The 19,467-nt window shown below is 36.7% G+C and overlaps 1 protein-coding gene across 1 annotated transcript in view; it reads left to right on the plus strand.

Annotated features, from left to right (window-relative positions):
• ADAMTS6 (ADAM metallopeptidase with thrombospondin type 1 motif 6) overlaps nt 1–19,467 on the plus strand; it is a 145,007-nt gene that overhangs the window by 20,197 nt on the left and 105,343 nt on the right. Inside the window, exons 6-7 of the mRNA XM_021534377.3 lie at nt 8–91; nt 582–727. Coding sequence (XP_021390052.1) covers nt 8–91; nt 582–727 — 230 coding nt within the window. The remainder of the gene's footprint in view (nt 1–7; nt 92–581; nt 728–19,467) is intronic.

A 19,467-nucleotide genomic window follows, 5' to 3' on the forward strand; every position in this document is an offset into this window, starting at 1 on the left:
AGGTCAGGTTGCCAAACTTTATCGTGATTCCAGCCTAGGAAACGTTGTGAATATTATAGTGACACGTTTGATTGTCCTCACTGAAGATCAGGTAAGAGCTGTTGTGCTAAGCTTTATACCTGTGAAATACAAATTACATTATTGCATAATGTAGAGTTATTTAGTTATAGCTTGAAGTGGCTGCCTCTGAATACAAAACCTATCATGTAATTTTTCACTACTTTAATCAAGATGAAGCAGTTCAAAGGAATATTCTTCATGTATCACCTCAAAGATGTATTCTTACTTCAGGTGACGATTATTACACCTTAGGGGATGTCAGCTTTATTTTTAGAACTGTATTTTGATTTTTTTTTTCTGTATTGACAAAATTATTATTAAAGTTGGAGTAGAAAGAATGATGGTTCAGCAGTACACAGCTGAACTTGGGGTCAGATTTTACAGAAATAAAATTTGGCAGGAAGATTTTATTCCTAGAAACCACTGCTTCTAATTATAGTCCCATTTTAGTTTTCAAAAGGCTTAATAACTGACCTTAGTAATTTGTTTGGAACATTTCTGGTATGCATGTTGTATTGCAGCCAAACTTGGAGATAAACCACCATGCAGACAAGTCCCTCGATAGCTTCTGTAAGTGGCAGAAATCCATTCTCTCCCACCAAAGTGATGGAAACACCATTCCAGAAAATGGGATTGCCCACCATGATAATGCGGTTCTTATTACTAGGTATGGTCATTATAAGTATTGTGTTTATTTTATTTCTTGTAGCTTTCTTGTTCTTAGCACATATATGTCTAGAGGCTAGTTGCAAAATAATGTATTTGGTAGGTAACCTTAAAAGGAGGAAGATTAACAGATGGCTTGTCTTAAATATATCAGATTATTAATATTTAGATTAAGAATTTAGAAAAGATCTGCAAATCTCTTGCTTCTGCTGTTATTTTCACTTCATAATTGCCAATACAAAGTATTACAGTAGAAAAGATGGATCATATTGAACATTTTATACTTTAATATTTGAAAATAATTCATAAGATCACAGAGAACAAAACAGAATGAAAAATGTACTGTTAAACATGTAAAGTGTTTTTGTAAGAATTTCAAGCCAGAACTTCAACTAGTGTAATAGTATTTCTCTGAAAACAGGTTCTTGCAGATTCCAGCAATATGAGACTCTGCTTTGTAGCTGGTTTGATTTATTATGCTTAATTAAGATGAGAACTGACAATTTTAATAGGTAGTTTCAAAGCCTGCATATGTGCCCATTTGTTAGCTTCTATTTCGCTGTTGCTGTGATAAATTCAACATAACCTGTACTGTAATCTTGTGATCCTGATAAAAGCATTTGTGTCAGTCCCTTTGCAGTTTGGTGTAGACAATTGTACTTTAATACTTTAATATTTTAATACTTTAATAGAAGATGAGTCTCACTCTTATTTAAGGATACTATTTATTCTTTTGTGTTTCATTTAAGTTGCAGTAGGTGCATCAGCTCTAATTTTGTTTAGGGTCTTTGTATTATGATTTCTGCTTTCCAGGACAAATTCTGTACTACTTTGTATGTAACCTATTTTGGAATAATTGCATTCACTGCAGAAAAATTTAAATACTGATTAAAATAATGCATCTTTTGTATAATTTTGCATAAAATTTGTGGAAGTTTATTTTTTTCCTGAGGGAGGTAGTGTTTCTTCTTGGTTTTGTTTTGCATAACAAACAAATCTTTTTATTTTTGAGAGGAAATAGAAGCTAGTGAATCACTTGCATGTATTTTTATTAATATTTCACATATAATTATGTATGGTCTTAAATAGTACATAGTAAAAATCAGAGTGCTTAAATGCTAGAGTAACTCAGAAAAATTTTAGATTTTAAGAAGTGTAAAAAAAAATTAAACCCTAATACAAAAAAATTGAATGCAATGAAAAATAAAATAGTTGCATTCTAAGGTCTTAATTTTTCACAAATACTTTTGTTTATTATCAGTTTTGTGCCTGTAAGTAGTTCCTTGACTAGGACTTTTGAAGCGTTATATGTGATTGCAGCTTTGCTGCACATTAAATTTTCATTGGTGTTATTTAGACAAGTGAAAAAGTGTAATCCTTGGGTGGTATGGTTGTGTCTGTTGAAGCTCCTCAATGTACATATGCATAAGTTGTATTGGCAACTCTATATTTTTATTGCTATGGCTGAATAACCTGACACTTTGTTGGTGGTATTCTGGCATTACAAATCACAGTTGTTTTCCTTCACAGCTGTGCTTTAATGTGTTTGATTACTGTGTATTCTGTACTGCCTTCCCTTAGGTGATAGGGTGTTCCAATGGGATATTCCAGTGTAGCTCCAAATAGTTCTGTATTTTCAGACGAAAACTCAAGCCAGTGTTAACTTGCAGGCCTCTTAACTCTAAAAGGAGTGATTTTTGAGAGAATATGAGTAATAGCTGTTCAAAATTACATTTTTTCATCAAAAAACCAATAAATATTGAGGACTCATTTTAGTTTTTCATTATGGGGGCTATAATTATCGCAGTATGTAGCATGTGTACACTGTCTTTTAAAAGGGATGTAAGAATTTTATAGATTCCTAGTTTTCTTCTAAGAAGTTTATACCTCTAAGAATATACCTGTATTTTAAATGAAGAAAGTGCCTCAGTGTTGTGTCTGCAGGCTAGTAATACTTACCTTTATAAAGTTTCAGTTATAAATGTTTCACACCAAAATGCTTCTATTCATTTATTTATATAATAATTGTAAATCCTTAAAATAATCACAAGGGCTGCGCTAATCAATTTGAGTGGCTGAATCCAGCTTTTACAGAAACTGCTGGATATCCTGGCTGTTGCTAATAAAATGAATCAGGTTATGTGAAGAATTGATAATTCTTTTTGTGGTTGGAATGAGTAAGGACAAATTTATATTCATATAGAAATGTAAATCCACTAACTTTAATAATTCTAAATTTATTACTGAAATGTTGATATACTTGTTTTCATTCTCTTGTCTATCTTTCAATTGATGAACCAGATTTAAGGCATTATATGTGAAAGAGAAGGATATAGCTGTGGTCCTTTAAACTCATAATGTACTGGAAAGGTCTTTAATAACCATGTCTATCCAAAGGAGATTGGGCCTATACTACCAAAAATTAGGATACCTTTTAGCCACTCCAATAGTATTTTGAAATCAGTTTCCTGAACCTGTCCCACTGATGCTGCTCTGCTTTGTACAGAGCAATTACATTTTTATTGACTTTGACACTGGAATCAATTTTTTGCTCATTGTGTGTACTTCTATTTTATGGAAAGTAGGAAAGTTTCAGTTCAACATTATGAATAGTTTTGTGTTGATTAAAACCAGATTTTTTGGTAAGTATTGATGTATTTGAATATATTACTGAGTCCTGGCTAAGTATTTAAGTTTGTAACTACATTAGTCTTTATCTGAAATGTGGGGCAAAGGAAAATGAGTCTTCACTTCAGCTTTTCTTTGCTATCCCTTCATGTTGCTTTCAATGATGTCATGGTCTGATCTGAGAAAAACAGTATTAAGGCTGCACATTCTCTAGGAGTATCTGCTTGACGAATGCAGACTGACTTTTGTATCCTAAATAAGCTCTATGCTAAAACAAGGTAGCCTCACTAGAGTGGAGGTATGTCAAGCTGATCTCTTAAGTCCCACAGAGTCATTGCCATGCCTACTAAGCCACCAATCTTTAGACAAGAGCCTGCCTGAGTTTGGTATTCCTGGTCTATGGGCCTATCTGGTCATGGTCCTGCAGCCACCCTGCAGTCTGCTAACTGGGTAGGAAATTGCAGAAAACTTATTGTTTGCTAATTAAAAATACACAGGCCAGAGACTGGTCTAAGTAAGACTTCATATTGTATATCACCTACATTTTTTCCAGTAAGAAAATATATTTAGGTGTCAAATTTCAGTGTTTTATCCTGAAATTGTCCAAGGTCAGTTCTTGGAGGCAAGTAAAAGTGAAATACTAAGCAGACAGATTTGAATGTGAGGCTGATTATTGGTGTAATGCTGTTAAGGCAATGTTGCCCTTCTTTTTGGTGAAAATTTTACATAATCCTAGGGAATCCTTAAAATTATTTTGTACTACAAAATAATAAAAATAGGAGAAAAACTTGTATGGATGTCTAATCTCAAATCCTTAGATAAAGAAAGAGCTCTTGAGTTTGGTTCCTGTATTCTTGCATCATTATGTGATAATTTTGTTTTTTAGCACAATGTCAGATAATTAATTTTAAAAGCCAGTGTAAATTTTGAGGCTTGTGCATCCCACTCCAGTGTAGAGGTATCATTTTGCCTTTTTGAAGTTAGTCCTTATTTGGTGGTTTGGTTTTCTTTTAGCCTTCCTTGGTAGGCTGCTTCCTCTTTTTGTTTATTCATTAACTCTTTAAGATATAGGGTCTCCATAGATTTCAAACCCACAAAACTTAAGAGCTATAGTGTACAGGTATTATTTTATTTTTGCTTATATTTTTTATCCTTCTCCTTCCCTTTCAATCTGTGGCTTCCTTCTCTTGATCATAAAGATCAGGAAGTAGGAATTGTGGTATTCCTTAAGAACACCTTTGTTAACATTATGAACAGAACCATTCCTTTTCCTATGTACCTGCACAGAACAATAAAGGCCAGAAGGTTGGATTCTTGGTTACACTGTATCAGGATTGAGAAGGTGAAACATTTTTTAAAAGGCCTTTTGTTTTTCCTTTATACTGGAAGTGTTCTCTAGTGCTGCATTTCTCTGTAGCTCAAGAGGGCTAGTTTGATTCATCCAGGTACTAAAGAGTTGTTTATCCAAATTATGTGTGGCCAACGCTCTAAACATTGCAGCAGTGGAGTGTTTTGCTGCTGAGATGGAAGATTGCTTTGCCTCCTGGTGCCTTAGTAGATCAATAAAAAGGCATACTGGATGGGCCATAGAAAGGAAGGTTTCGGGGTACAGTTGAGGTGTGTATTTCTAAAGGGACAGAATCTAGTCTGTGAAATGCAATTGTTTTAAACAGAAAAACATTTGAAACCTCACTCACTTAAGGAAACAGTACTTCTCAAAAATTGTTGAATGAAATGTTATCTACTGTTGGTAGTTCACACACCATGAGTTTGTTTTATGTTTTGAAAGGAAAACAAATTCACTATATTTGACAAAAACATTAAGATCTCTTTGCATCTTGGGTGCTTCTATGGGAACATTCCTTGCAGAAAACTTACTAGAATTAATTTTAAGACTGAAAGCTTTTTAGGTGTATCTACATAAAACCTGTGTAGTTTTATGTAGATACACCTTCTGAAATTCTTGACTTAAAATACCTTGAAATACAAAAATCTTTTACTTGGTTTGAAATCCACTTGAATTAAGTTCACAAGTGGTTTACTGCTTTAGCAGCAATTAATTCCACAGTCCCACTGAACTGATGTACTCTGTTGGAAGGATCCTTATTTGATTGAATAAAGAATCAGAGCTTAAGATGTTTTCATTTTGATATAAGCTAATAATTGATATAATATCAATTTTGATAATTGATTAATTCAAATACACCTTGATTTGCAGGTTGTACTGATGACAGTAAAAATGCTCAGTACCCCAGATGGTGTATTTTTTCCTATTTGTCTGGGTCTTAAGTTTGTTTGTATATGTTAATATTGTGAGACAGTGAATGAGCTCTCTCTTAATAGACACTGGTATTTTTGCTGGGTACCACTGTACTTGTAACTAATTAAGTAGGTATATTGCTAAGTGGCTGCTGTTGGCATTAACACCAGTATTAGTATGCAGCATTTCTCTAGCAACACTATTGAAGCCCATATGGGAGACATTAGCATTGTTTGTTATGTGGTTGATTTCTTGGGTCTTTCAAGGAAAGAATTTTACAGAATTGATTTATGTTTATTGTATATGCATAAGATTAATTTCACAATGCTTCAATCAGTTGTTTCCTCATTCATGTGCCCTTATGGGTAAGGAGCACTTTCATTTGTCTGTGAGATGCATCCAACATGCAGGCTGGTGCTGCTGCCTTTTCTTAGGACACAGAAAATATACTTAAATGGCAACAATTCTAAACTCCTGTAATTTTTGTGGTTCATAATCTAAGAACAGAAATGTTTCTGAAATTGCTGTAGATGCTCAAGAGGATCAAAAGGTTTCTTGTTTCATTTTGCATACCTTTGTAGAAGTGACCACAATCATACCTTTATTTTTTTTTAATAACATTAGAGTTTTTAGGCTGCAGTTTTGTAATTGCATTGTCCAGATAGCAGTTCTAAATTAAAATTTGTTTAATTAATACTCTTTCCCTTTTGCATGTCAGTTGCCTATAGGTTAGTAATATATTTTTAATCTGTAATAGTAAGTTTAATATTAATCTGTAATAGCAAATAACATTCCCCTATCAGGTTCTGTACTAGTTAAGGCATTTGGTAGCAAGGTGAGGCCAACCAGTCAGGACTCTGCAGATTCCTTTACTCCTGCATGTCCAAGGTTGTTACGCTTCTTTTCTGAGGCATTTTCCACTTTTCTTCTGGGCTTCTTAAGTTGTTGCAAGATTCCTCTTTTATACAAGGTACTCTTATGCAGCTCCATTAGCACAATTTACTAGCTTTGTCCAATAAATCCGTAGATGCAAAGCATTTCTGTTGTCTTGGATCCTCATCCTGTGGCTAGTTCCTTTGTTTGTAAGAAGAGCTCCAATTTCAAGCAGTAATTCTGTGTCTTGTTTCTTATTTACATGACTCTGAAGTCCATTAAGCAGTTTTCGCCCTTGTTTTTTGTGTAGCCTTTTAGCTTTTTCTGCTGGAGTTCCTTGAGATGAATTTAAGCCCCTGACAGGAGACACAGTTTTCTTATTTGACTTTTGTGCAAAAATCATAACAATGCCCATTGACATGTGCAAGATTGAGGGACAAGTTTGAAAAGCAGAAAGGCATATATTGCCCTTAGTGTCTACCTCTGCAGATATATAAAATATAAGGAGTCAGCTTTCCAGATAGTACCACTGAATTCCCATGTATCTTTGATTTCAGGGAATTGAAGGGGTTTAAGAGGAAAAAATGTACCTGCATATTCAAAATGATGTATTTGGGGGAAAAAAACCCAAACAAAATTGAAGTCTACTAGGGCTTTGCTCAGCAGACTAAGGAAAGAGAGGCATTTTATGTTGTTCTGTGTCAAAAAGTGTTAGGGGTTTTTGCTGTCTCTGCTAAGGCATATTCTTTGGAATGATGATAGACTGATAAAAGAAAAATTGTGAATGAGACATGCAGCATAACAACTGTAATCTGTGTTTAGATTATTCTCTTTAGGTAAATCTGGGTCTAGAGCCATGTTCCAATATTGCAAGTGCTGTGCATTCTATGTGGGGGGAAACCTACTCAAAGATCTCAGTGAAGAATTCTCTGTTACCCATTTTCTGTCTTTTTGTGAGGTGTGAGTCTACAGGCTGTGACATGGCAGAAATCAGTAGATAAAACGGGCAATAGAAGAAAACAGGAAGTAGTTGGAAAATAATAAAATCCCTTGGCATTTTATGTAGTTCCTCTTTCTGTGACAGTTATAAACTTGTGCGGGTTTTTTTATTCCTGCACCTCATGTTAACAGAATAAGGTTGGAAATATTGTTCAGGTGTCCACACGTGGCTGAGAATTTTTTTTTGTGAGTGCTTGTTTGTTTGTTTGATGTTTTTTGAGGGATAGATGTGGGTAAAATTGTCTTTAAACTTTATTCCTATATTTTGTAGCTGAAGGGAGTCAAATAGACTCCGTGGGATTTGAGGGAACTTATGTTGAACAATAAAGTAGCTAGAATGTGAATCTGAAAAATTGATTATTGCATGGCAAATGTCAACCAGCTGGTTATTTATAACTAATTAACAAGCACAACGTATGAGTGGAATGTTTTCTAATTAATAAAAGGGCTGTTGTTTTTGATTTCTGATGCCATTAGTTGACTCTTAGTGTACAGCTGGTTAGTTACAACATGTGTATTCTGATTTAGTTTATAAAAGTTTAGTCTGTGAGGGTGAAAAGATGGAAAAGGTATAAGTTTTACCACAGTTTGCCTAATCCATTCCAGATGGACAAAATGTGTTCAAAATGTGCTTTATTTAATACCAAATCCAGAAGAGTGACCAATGTTGTGGAGTTAAACTCAGATTTTCATGCTCTGACTTGAAGTATTTTTTTTTGTTTGTTTTGTTTTTTTTGTTTGTTGTTGTTGTTAAACTGTTTAAAATAAATGGCACCAAATAAAAAGACTGAATAAAAATAATGTTCACCTATCTCATCTGAAATAGGAGAGACAGAAATTTTGGGTGTAATCCCACAAATTTATCTTAAGATGTGCTCACTGAGGGGAGCTGGTTACACACCTGATGATTTTCTGAATTGGAACATTTGAGAATATCTACCAGCACACAGGATGAGCAACTCATAACTGCCCCAGTCAAAGTCTTCCTCTAAATGTGGCAATGAAATTTCTGGCAATTGAAAATGCATCAGGATAAACCTATAAAATGCCAAGCTGCATATGCTGTTGATAGTAATGGTGTGTTAATGTCTTCTGTAGTTTGTAAACAATTTTTTCCATTCGTATACTAGACTTAGCAGAGAAAGAAGAAACAGTGAAAAATACTTTTTTTATGCTGTATTCCTGCCCTGCCCCCCCCCCCCCCCGCCCCAGCTTTTTTTTTCTCCAGGCATTCACCTTCTGAGTTGCACAAAGGGTCATAAAACTATCCAAATTATAGTTTTTCCAGGAAATGTTTGGTGGTAATAGTTTGGGATATCTGCTAGAACACTCAGTTACTGCTTGGCCAGATATCTGACAAAGGGCTTTCTAGCAGTTTGAAATGTTGTATTTTGCTTTCTTTTTAAAAATTTTTATAAAATATATGCACTTGTTTAAAAAAGATATAATTTTAAAGTTTTATTAGTAGTCTTAAATAGAATATTTACCTTCTTCTATGTTTTTTCCTTCTCTTGGGTATGTTATTATTTTCATAGCCTACAATGACTGGCAGAATAATACATTTGCCAGTGAATATTTTTTTTCCCTCATTCTTAACAATCCAGAAAAACATATTAGGCCAGTTTATTTCCTGGATTTTTACCAATTTTGGATTTTGTTTGTGATCTGTTGCATAAATTCTGTCTCTTGCTGCACAGGAATATATATATACTACAATTTCATGTTTTCTTCACATTTTAAACATGAGTCTGGAGTATTTAGTTCAAGTTTACAGATATCTTTTATTAGATTGGTTATGTATAATACATTAAAAATGTGGTTTTAACTAGGACACTGGTTGTAAATTCGTTCTTTTAGTGGCAACATCAGATCTATTTCATTTTCATATTCACTAGTCTCTAATTTCTGATAATTTACTCCAATCTTTCTAATGAAGGACATGATTCTTTAGGCTTTGAGGTCATTTACAACATACCCATTATTTTAGTAGGATCTGGATAAGATTTCAATTTGAGTTTATGGCTATTTCATTTTAATTATGCAAATAGTAAAGTAAAAACTAAACTGAGCATTGTCTGTTCCATGCTGCTTAAAACTTTCTGAGAAATATTGCAGTGAAATAATGAAGTAATGTGCATGAGTGTCTCAACCTTTTTAAAATTAGATGTGGTATTTTCTCTGAAGGGTTACCCATTTCTGTATTAAATTAATTTTATAAACTTCCTGACTAATTTTTAAGTACATTCAATGTGTTAAGTTTACTTTCCAAAGTGATTAGCACTACTTAGTGGGGTTTTTGGTGATTTTTGTCTTTCCTCCTGCTTGCTTGCTCTCAGTGAATCTACAGCAAAGAAGTGACACTTCAAGGCAAGTGCCTGGAAGTTTTCTAGTTCTTTTCAAAGAGCAGGTGTGAATAGGCAGGAGCAGAGGATATTACAGAATCATTTCAAGTAAAGAAAAAAATTACATTTCATGTTTGCAATTGTAACTGTTCTGTTTCACTTTCATAGTGTATGATGAAATGTAACTTTAATAGCTGTTAAAATTCTGACCAACCTGGATGGTATAGTAAAAATATGCAGTTAAAATTCTGTACTTTAATATTTTGTAATTGCTATACTAACCACATGTGCAGGGCTAATTGGTACTGAAGCTGATTTTGAAATCAGATTTGCTAAAGAAGAAATACATTTTTTTCTTTAAACTCATGTAAAATCAAACTCTTTTGTTTTCAGCTCAAATATTTTAATGAATGAGATATTTGATACAGAAAATAAGAAACCACATTCGTTTACAGGTGGTATATTCAGAATTAAATTACTGCCTATGTTGCATTCCCAGTTCTTTGTGAATATGCATTCCTAGTTATTTCCTTGACTGGCATTTCTACTTTTCTAAAGATACATGTTTTATGGCCATTAGTATGAAATAAGTGTAAGACATGTGCTATACAGTCTTTATTATGTAAAGTTAACTCTCAAAAAGATGGTTGCTGGAATACGAAGACTGAGATAACACTGAGAACTAACTAAAATTCTGGTCAAACCATTTATGTTGTCACAGCCTGTGGAAAAGAAGTGGTCTCACAAAATAAAGAATTAAACGTGCAATTGTAAACACATAAAATGACTAGCAAGTCTTGTGTAGATTTACTCTTTCATACACTATATTCTAGTTCCTCCTACCATTATTTTTCTCTTTTATTACTGTCACTGACCTATTATAAGTGGAATTGTGGCAGTGGGAGTATTCCAAGTGTTGCAACTCCACAGTTGCAACAATTGTTGTAGTGATTTCTAGACTTGTAAATCTTTGAATTTCTGATTTGGCCTTTCTTTGCTGTATGGCTTCTCATCAATCTAATGCAGGACAGCAATAACAATATTATCTACTGTGAATAAAAAAATCTCTTCTAATACTGCATAATCGAGTGTCATTCTTAAATCACTAGTCATTCATTAAACATCCAAACATGCACTTATGCCAAATTGTAGATACTCCTAATTTAAACTATTAATATGCGCTATATAGTATTTCAAATCTCTATGGAAGCAGTCCATGACACCTGGTCTCTGGCAGACTAATGGGGTTGATCTTTAAGAGAGAGGGAGAAGAGCATCTTCAGTCATAGGCTTGCTAAGATGGTGAAGAGGGCTTTCGGCAAATGTTGCTGGAGGAAAGAAACCTCAATTCATTCTGCTCCTACCACTTTGATCCCGGGGCCAGCAAGAGATGCCCAGAGCTTGGAGAGCGACCAGAGGTCAGAATGATATCATGTGAAGAGCAGCACAAAGGAATTACAGCTGCACAAGCCAGTAAGTTGGCTTCATCCTTCATCAGGGACCTATTTTAAGTACCTCTGTACTAATGCATGCAGCGTGAAAAGTAAACAAAATGGAGCCCTGTGCATGCCATGTTGTGGGAGGACTCCTATGACTGAGTGTTGGAATGGAATGATAGGGGCTGTTTCAGAAAGACAGACAGAGGAGACAAGCAGAGGGTCTTCTATGTCAGTTGGAGTGCACAGAGCCCTGCCTTATGATTGATGGAGGTCCAACTGTGAGTTTACAGAGATAAGGATTAAAGGGAGAGCATGTGATATTATAGTGGGGGTCTGGACAGGAAGACCAAATGGGTGAGGCCCTCTGTAGACAGATAGGAGCAGCCTTATGTTCCCAAACACTGGTCCTCATGGAGACCTCAGCCACTCAGAGAGCTGTTGAAGGGACAACACAGTGGTAGAGTACTGTGGGATAAAGACTTGCACAGACAAGAGGGGCCCAAGAAATCTGGTCAATATTCAAGGGTTCATCTCCTCTAGGTCAGAAGCATCCTAACAAAGAAGAAGTCAGACAGAAGTGCCAGGAGGTCTCAAAAATGAACAAGGAGTTACTGGGCAAATTCGGACACAAAAATGTAAGCATGAAAAGGGTGGAGATGGGGAAAAGTAGCCTGGGAGGAATTCAGAGAGATTGTGTGAGCAGGCAGGGGTCAGATTAGGAAAGTCAAAGCTCAGATAGAATTAAACTTGCTGAGGGCTATCAAAGGCAACAACGGAAACTTCTCTCAGTATGTCAATGATAAAAGCAAAACTAGGGAAAATGTGAGTCCTCTCCAGAAGGAAGCAGGAGACTTGGCTACCTGGGACATGGAGAAGGCCAAAGTACTCAATTATTTTTTTGCTTAGTCTTAACTGGCAAGTCCTCGAGCTAACACTCCTTGAATTGCAGAAGGCAATATAGAATTGTATATGTCTGGCTATAAATATCAGTGGCTATCACTATAGAATGTAGATGTACTGGCTAGGAGAAGATAAGGTTTGAGACCATTTAAGGAACCTAAAGGTGCATGAGTCCATGGGACCTTCTGGGATGTATCCAGCTGTCATGAGGGAACTGGTGGAGAAAATGGCTCAGCCACTGTTCATTGTATTTTTGAAACCATGACAGCTCAGTTAAGTTTTCAGTGACTGAAAAGGGGAAATATAAACCTCATTTTTAAAAAAAGAAAAAAGAAAATATCTGGAGAACTATAGGCTAGTCAGTCTCACCTCTGTGCTCAAGAAGATCATTGATTGAATACTCCTGGAAAATGTGCTGGGGCACATGGGAAATAAGGAAGTCATTGGTGACAGCCAACATAACTTCACCAAGGGGAAATTTTGCTAGACCAATTTGGTGGCCTTCTGTGACTGAGGGATGAGAGTGAAGTCATCTACCTGGACTTTTCCAAAGCATTTGGTACTGTCCAACACAACATCTTCATCTCTAAACTGGGGAGACATGGATTGGATGGATGGACTACCAGTGGATAAGGAATTGTCTGGATGGTTCTACTTAAAAAGATGACCAGTCAACTGCTCTATGAACACATGGAGATCAGTGACGAGTGGCATTCTTCAGGGGTTGATACTGGGACCAGCACACGTTAACTTCTCTGTTGGCAGCATGGACGGTGGGATCAAGGACACCCTCAGCGAGGTCACTGGCAGCACCAGGCCATGCGGGGCAGTCGACACGCTGGAGGGAAGGGATGGCATCCAGAGGGACCTGCACAGGCTTGAGAGCTGGGCCAGTGCAAACCTCATGGGGGCAACAAAGCAAAGTGCAAGGTCCTACATGTGGGTTAGGGCCTTTCCAAACATGGACACAGGCTGAATGGAGAATGGATTGAGAGCAGCCCTGAAGAAGGGGTCTTGAGGGATCAGCAGATGAGATGCTGGACATGACCTGTTAATGTGCATTTGCAGCCCAGAAAGCCATTTTTTTTGTGGGCTGCATCCAGAGGAGTGTGGCCATCAGGGTAAGGAGGTGATTCTCCCCCTCTACTGTCACAAGACCCCACCTGAAGTCCTGCATCCAGCTCTGAGGCCCCCATCATAAGAAGGATGTGGACCATTTTGAATTAGGTCCAGAGGAGGGCCACAGGGAAATCAGAGGGCTGGAGCACCATTAGGCTGAGGGATCTGGAGCTGTTGTAATTTGGAGAAGAGGAGGCTCAGGGGAGACCTCATGACTCTCTACAACTACATGAAAGGAGGTTGTAGTGGGGTAGAGGCCAACTTCTTCTGCCAAGTGTCAAGTAAGAGGACAAGAGGAAATGATCTCAAGTTGTGCCAGAGGAGGCTCAGATTATATATGGCATTAAAGAGAAGGTTTAGATTGGATATTAGAAAAAGTTTCTTCAACCAGAGGATGGTTGGACACTGCCACGGGCTCTCCAGGGAAGTGATCACAGCAGCAAGTCTGCCAGACTTCAGGAAGTTTTTGGACAATTCTCTTGGGCACATGGTGTAATTATTGGGGAGTACTGTGCAGAGCCTAGAGCTGGTCTCAATGACCCTTATAGGTCCTTATGGTTCTATGATTTAGGTTAGTTATTAGAAAGAAATTCTTCACTGTGTGGGTGGTGAGGCACTGCTACATGTTCCTCAGCAAAGTTGTAAATGCCTTATACCTGAAAGTGTTCAGGGTTAGGTTGGATGCAGCTTTGAGTATCTGGTCCAGTGGAAGGTGTCCCTGGTGAAGGCAGGGGAGTTGGAACTGGATGATCCATAAGGTCTGAGATTCTGTGAACACTGTGGAGACAGCCAAAGTTGTGTATGCATTGCCAAGGCTTACTGCCATTGACACATGTGGTAGTGATACCTTAAGCTAATACATTTAATCAACAATTTGAATTAATTTTTTAAAAAAATATGTGCATGTATCTTCTTTTGAGTCTGGTCACTTCATTAATAGGCAACAGTTATATTCAAGCAACTTAGAGTGGTTTACTGAGTCAAAGTGTTAGTTTCTCAATAGTGATAGGTATTCTACTATTTGATGGTTTGGCACCAAATTGTGCACAGATTGTTTGTACTGAGTATTTAATGTACTTTTGCTCTGTTGCATTTTGTAATTATTTTATATCCAGAGAGAAGTAGATTTAATTTATAAATGCTGTTGAACTACACTTGGAACACTGGTCATGATCAGCTTCAAGTATCACAAATAGGAAAATACTGCTTTATATGATAAGTGCTCTTATGCTCAAAAAGATTTTATATTTAGATTTCGCATAGTAAGTATAAACTTGAGGTCTTACATAAATAGAATGAATACTAAAATAAGTAGGGGTATGCATTTTATGCATATTTATTTTTGTACACAGGTAGGATGGTAAATTCTTGGATAAATAACTATAGAAAGTATTTGATTAGTACAGGGAACCCTTGTCAACTCAAACTGCCAAGAAGGTATTTCTGGTTATTTGACTTGCAAAATTGACCCAACAATCACTAATTTTTCAACACATATTACAACATTAATTTTCTCATTCTGGTTTTATGTGAGAATTGTTTTTGTTTCGCTCTGACTTGTGGACCTAAGCCTTAATCCATGATTAAAAATTATATTAAGTACCCAATTTGTATCTTCAGATAGATTCCTAAAGTATGCTGTACTTACTTTTGTATACAAAGTAAGTAATCTACCAGTCTTAACCAACTAAAAACCAAAGAACATTTTTGTCACCTTTGCCTCTTTCTCTTCTCATCTACTTTCATCATGCATGATGAAAGTATTCTTTAATTTCGACTAGAATTCCTTCAGGACCGTATCTGTTTATTTGGTATTACTCTCAATTTTTCCTCTATTTTGAACTATTTTATCACTGTACATCCCTTCAAACTGACATAAGTTTTTCTTAATGGTTTATAGAAGTCTTTCCTTGAAACTTATTCAGGCAAGCACTGAATATATAAAGTGTTTTAGTGTGGAAGGGTGTAGTGGTGAACTTGCATTCTTTCAGAGAGGAGAGGTATTTTTTTTTCAGTATGTATTTTCCTGCCAGAAGATTAAAATTTCCTTTTATTTCCTTTATACCACAGTCTGACTTTTTTTTTTTTTTTGTGGTAGTGCAGTGAAAGATATGACATTCTAGTTGGAGAAAAATCATTATTTGTTACATACAGAAGTTTTATTTCAATAAATTTGATACATCTATTTATGTGTAATGGATAAATTGCAATTGCTTTGACCATTAGAAGAATCAAGAATATATTAAAACATTGAGCTATTAGTGATGCACAGATGCAGTGTGGTTGCTTTGGCTGTAAAAAAAGATTTTAATCTTTCTCAGCCTCATCCAAAAGGCCTTTCTGCCATCAGAATAATATATAATTATATAATTATAATACATAATTCTATCATCCTTTGTGACCTCTATACATGTAATTTCTCTTTAAGTGTTTCTGTTTAGTGAGTTATCAGGAAGAATATTTACTATGGCTGCAGTCCTGTATTTTGATCTCTAAGTCAAACTCTAAAACTTAGGCCAAGTGCTTTAAATATTAACTTGGCTCTGCACCACTATATATATCTAAAAACTAACTCTGCATGAGTATATCATATTGAAGGATTAAGGCCATTTAGAGGGCAGAGTACTTTCTTCTTGCTTATAGGTGATAACAACTAGATTTAGTGTATGGAAGGGAGAGAGAGGAACAAAAGAATATTTTGTGTGTGTGCTTGTGTGGGGAATGACACCAAAACCACTTTTTCCTTCCACACTTTAAAGCCAACAAAACCGTGCAGATTCCTCAGTCGGAATCATGAAAGTGTCACTCTTAAACAAATTGTAATACTTAGGACTTCTTTTACAATGTCGTAGTGTTATTTTAAAAAAGCATTTCTTCCAACATCTTGGTTTTTTTTTTTCTCTTGCCATGCTGATCTTGTGACTTGAATACAAGCTCATTCTGTAGAATGAGGAAAGAGAATAAAATTGTTAAATGTATTTTCTTTAAGCCTGCAAAATTATTTCTGCTGTTTAAATGATATTATTTCACTGTGCTTTCTTTTCTTGGGGGTCATTGTTCTACTTGTATCTGCTTGTATCTTGCAAATATTGTATGCCATAAGATTTCCGCCATCCTTGTTCAGATGTGTCCTTTGCTCCTTCATTGTCTGTTAAGGAGAGTCTTCTCCCATACAAATCTTAAATCACTTGTGTCCCAAGTGTCTGGTGCAGCTGTATAAAAATATTTTCTGTGAGGTATTCTGGAGCAATGTTTTGTGGGACTGGTGATACAGATGTGTTTTAGTGTCTTGTTTCTAAAATCACCTCATCTGTAGAAATAGAATTGCTCTATTGTTAAACTGTTATTTGGAATCATACACCCAGCGTAAAATAAATGTGTACTTTGGAATTTTTTTAAGGTCTAGAGACAATATGTACATAATAAAAACTCACAAAACTGAAAGGTTCATCAAGGTCCTTTGGCCAAGGGTTTAGTTCCTGTGCTACTCTGTAGTCTTGTGGAAGATTTGGCAGTGAGAAGTCGTGTTCAGCTGGGACAGATTTTTCTAATTTAAAATTCTTTCCATTCCCATAGGGTATTTCATTAAGGAATTTCAACCTTTATGTTGTTAGATCATTGTCTTCAACTTTGGAAGTACTGTTGTCCCTTGATTCTACATAGTTAGAAATATGCAGTCTGTAAAGTCTGTTCAGAGGCTCAGAGGAAAACTTTTTTTATGCTAAGACAATGTAAAGTCCTGTGTGAATTTCCTTCATGAGAGTGCCTGAATTTTGGATTTCAGACACACTGGTAAATGTATTTGATTTTTGTAAATGACATGCATATAATGGAATTTATCAGTGTGTGTTTTTAGAGACAAGACACTTGATCACTTGACAATCAGTTTAAGTGGACCTGTTTTCTCAAGTTATCTTTTGGCTTTACTGTTTCAGTGTGCGTAGTTTCTTCTAGCTCACAGTAAAACATTTTGGTTCTGGAATTGCTGTTTCTATTGTGTCAAATACTGTTAGATAAACTACTGTATTAGATGCTAGATTAAAAACTGGATAGAAATGAAAGAAAAGAGAATAATAAAAAAACAAAGATTTTGGGTCTGGTAACACAATATTAAAGATACATGTATGTGTAAGAGGAGTTTAGTGTAGTATTTTGAATAAAGGAGATTCTAAAGACACAACAGAGAAAAGGTCATGACTATCTGTTACATTTGAGGCAATTTCATACATTACCTCTTCTCCTATCACAATGGGCTCTAGTAAAAAGTCTCTCTCCAGCTTTCTTTTTGCTGTAAAGTGTTCGCAAGGCCTTTTCTTCTTCAGGCTGAACAATCCCACTCTCTCAGCCTGTCCTCCAGGAGAGGTGCTCCATCCCTCTAATAATTTTTGTGGCCTCTTCTAGACTTGCTCCAATAGGTCCATGTCCTTCCCATGTGCTATGACCCAGAGCTGATGCAGCCCTGCAGGTGGGGTCTCAGCAGAGCAGAGCTGAGCAGAGGGGCAGAATCCCCTCCCTGGCCCTGCTGCCCACACTGCCTTGGATCCAGCTCAGGACACAATTGGCTCTCTGGGCTGTGAGTGCCCATGGCTGGGTCATAAACAGCCTCTCATCAACCAGCATCCCCAAATGTTTCTCAGGGCTACTCAAATCATTCTTCACCCAGCCTGTATTTGTGCTTGGCATTGCCCTAACCCACATGTCTAAGGCATTGCCCTAACCCACATGTCTAAGACCTCCCCACTCATAAACAGCAGTCTGTTTTCTTTCCTTTTAATTGCTCTAGGTTGAAACAGGCCATTTTATTCTTCCAAAAGGGCAAACCTCCCCTCTGTTAGCCCTCTATATATTTGTTTTAATGTTTTTTATGTAATTGGTGTGAAGAGTTTTGCTTATATATGACTAAACTTACTAAAACCAAACAAATTTCTTTACTGATACTTGCTTTTATAGCTGAAAGATCTGGAATAACAGTAATTTAGTTAAAATTACCAAATGGGTAGTGGTCTGCTAAGGAAGACCTTGCCTTGCATTTCAGAACTCATTCTACCATGCATGCTGTGGTAGCTCTTTTGAAAAATATTTCTATGTCTGTCATGGACCGCAAAACAAGGGGTAGCAAAGTTCTTCCCACTCTTAAGTGAAATGCAAGTTTGTGACCAGCTGAAGAACCTGAACATACATAAATCTATAGGTTTTGTTGAGAATGTGTCAGAGTCCTGACTCATTCAGAGTGTCAGAGTCCTGAGAGAGTTGGCCAGTTGTGCCAGTCACGTGAAGTACTTGGTGAGTGGAAAAAAGTCCCCCTTGACCAATGTAGTGGCCTTTTACAAGGGAGTAACTACACGAGTGGATAAGGGAAGATCTACAGATGTCATTTATGCGGACCCCGTAGAGCCTTGACATGACCCCTTACAACATCCTTCTTGCCAAATTGGAGATGGATTTGAGGGGTGTACTGTTCAGTGGATAAGGAACTGGTTGGATGATCACATCCAGACGGGAATGGTCAATGGCACAGAGTTCTGATGGATGTCAGACAAGTGATGCCCTCAGTGTCCATATTGGCACCATTGTTGTTTAATGTCTTCATCAATGACATAGACAAAGGGATCAAGTGCATTCTCAGCAGATTTGCAGATGACCCCAAGCTGAGTGGTGCTGTTGACACACCTGAAGGATGGGATGCCATCCAGAGGGCCCTGGATAAGCTGGAGAGGTGGACCTATGTGAAAATCAGAAGATCCAGCAAGGCCAATTATAAGGTGCTGCACCTGGGTCACAGCAACCCTGCTATCAACACAGGCTAGGGAATGAGGGGATTGAGGGGAGCCCCGCTAAAGGGACTTGGGACTGGATGAAAAACTGGACATGACCCAGCAATGTGCATTTGGATTTCAGAAAGCCAAATGTGCCCTGAGTTGCATCAAAAAGATGTGGGTAGGGGTTTGATGGAGGTGATTCTGCTGCTCTGCTTTCCTCTGCTCTGCTCTTTAACATCTCATGGAGAGTATTGCATTCAGCTCTGAGGTCCTCAGAACAGGAAGGATAGGAGTGAGTTCAGAGATAGACCATTAAGACAACTAGAGGAATGGAAAACCTCTCCTATGAGGAAAGGCTCAGAGATTGTTTATCCTGTAAAGACAATGCTCCAGTCAGACTTTATTGCATCTTTCCAGTAGCT

The sequence above is a fragment of the Lonchura striata genome, chromosome Z, assembly GCF_046129695.1.
Source record: "Lonchura striata isolate bLonStr1 chromosome Z, bLonStr1.mat, whole genome shotgun sequence".
In the NCBI taxonomy this organism is placed as follows: Eukaryota; Metazoa; Chordata; class Aves; order Passeriformes; family Estrildidae; genus Lonchura; species Lonchura striata.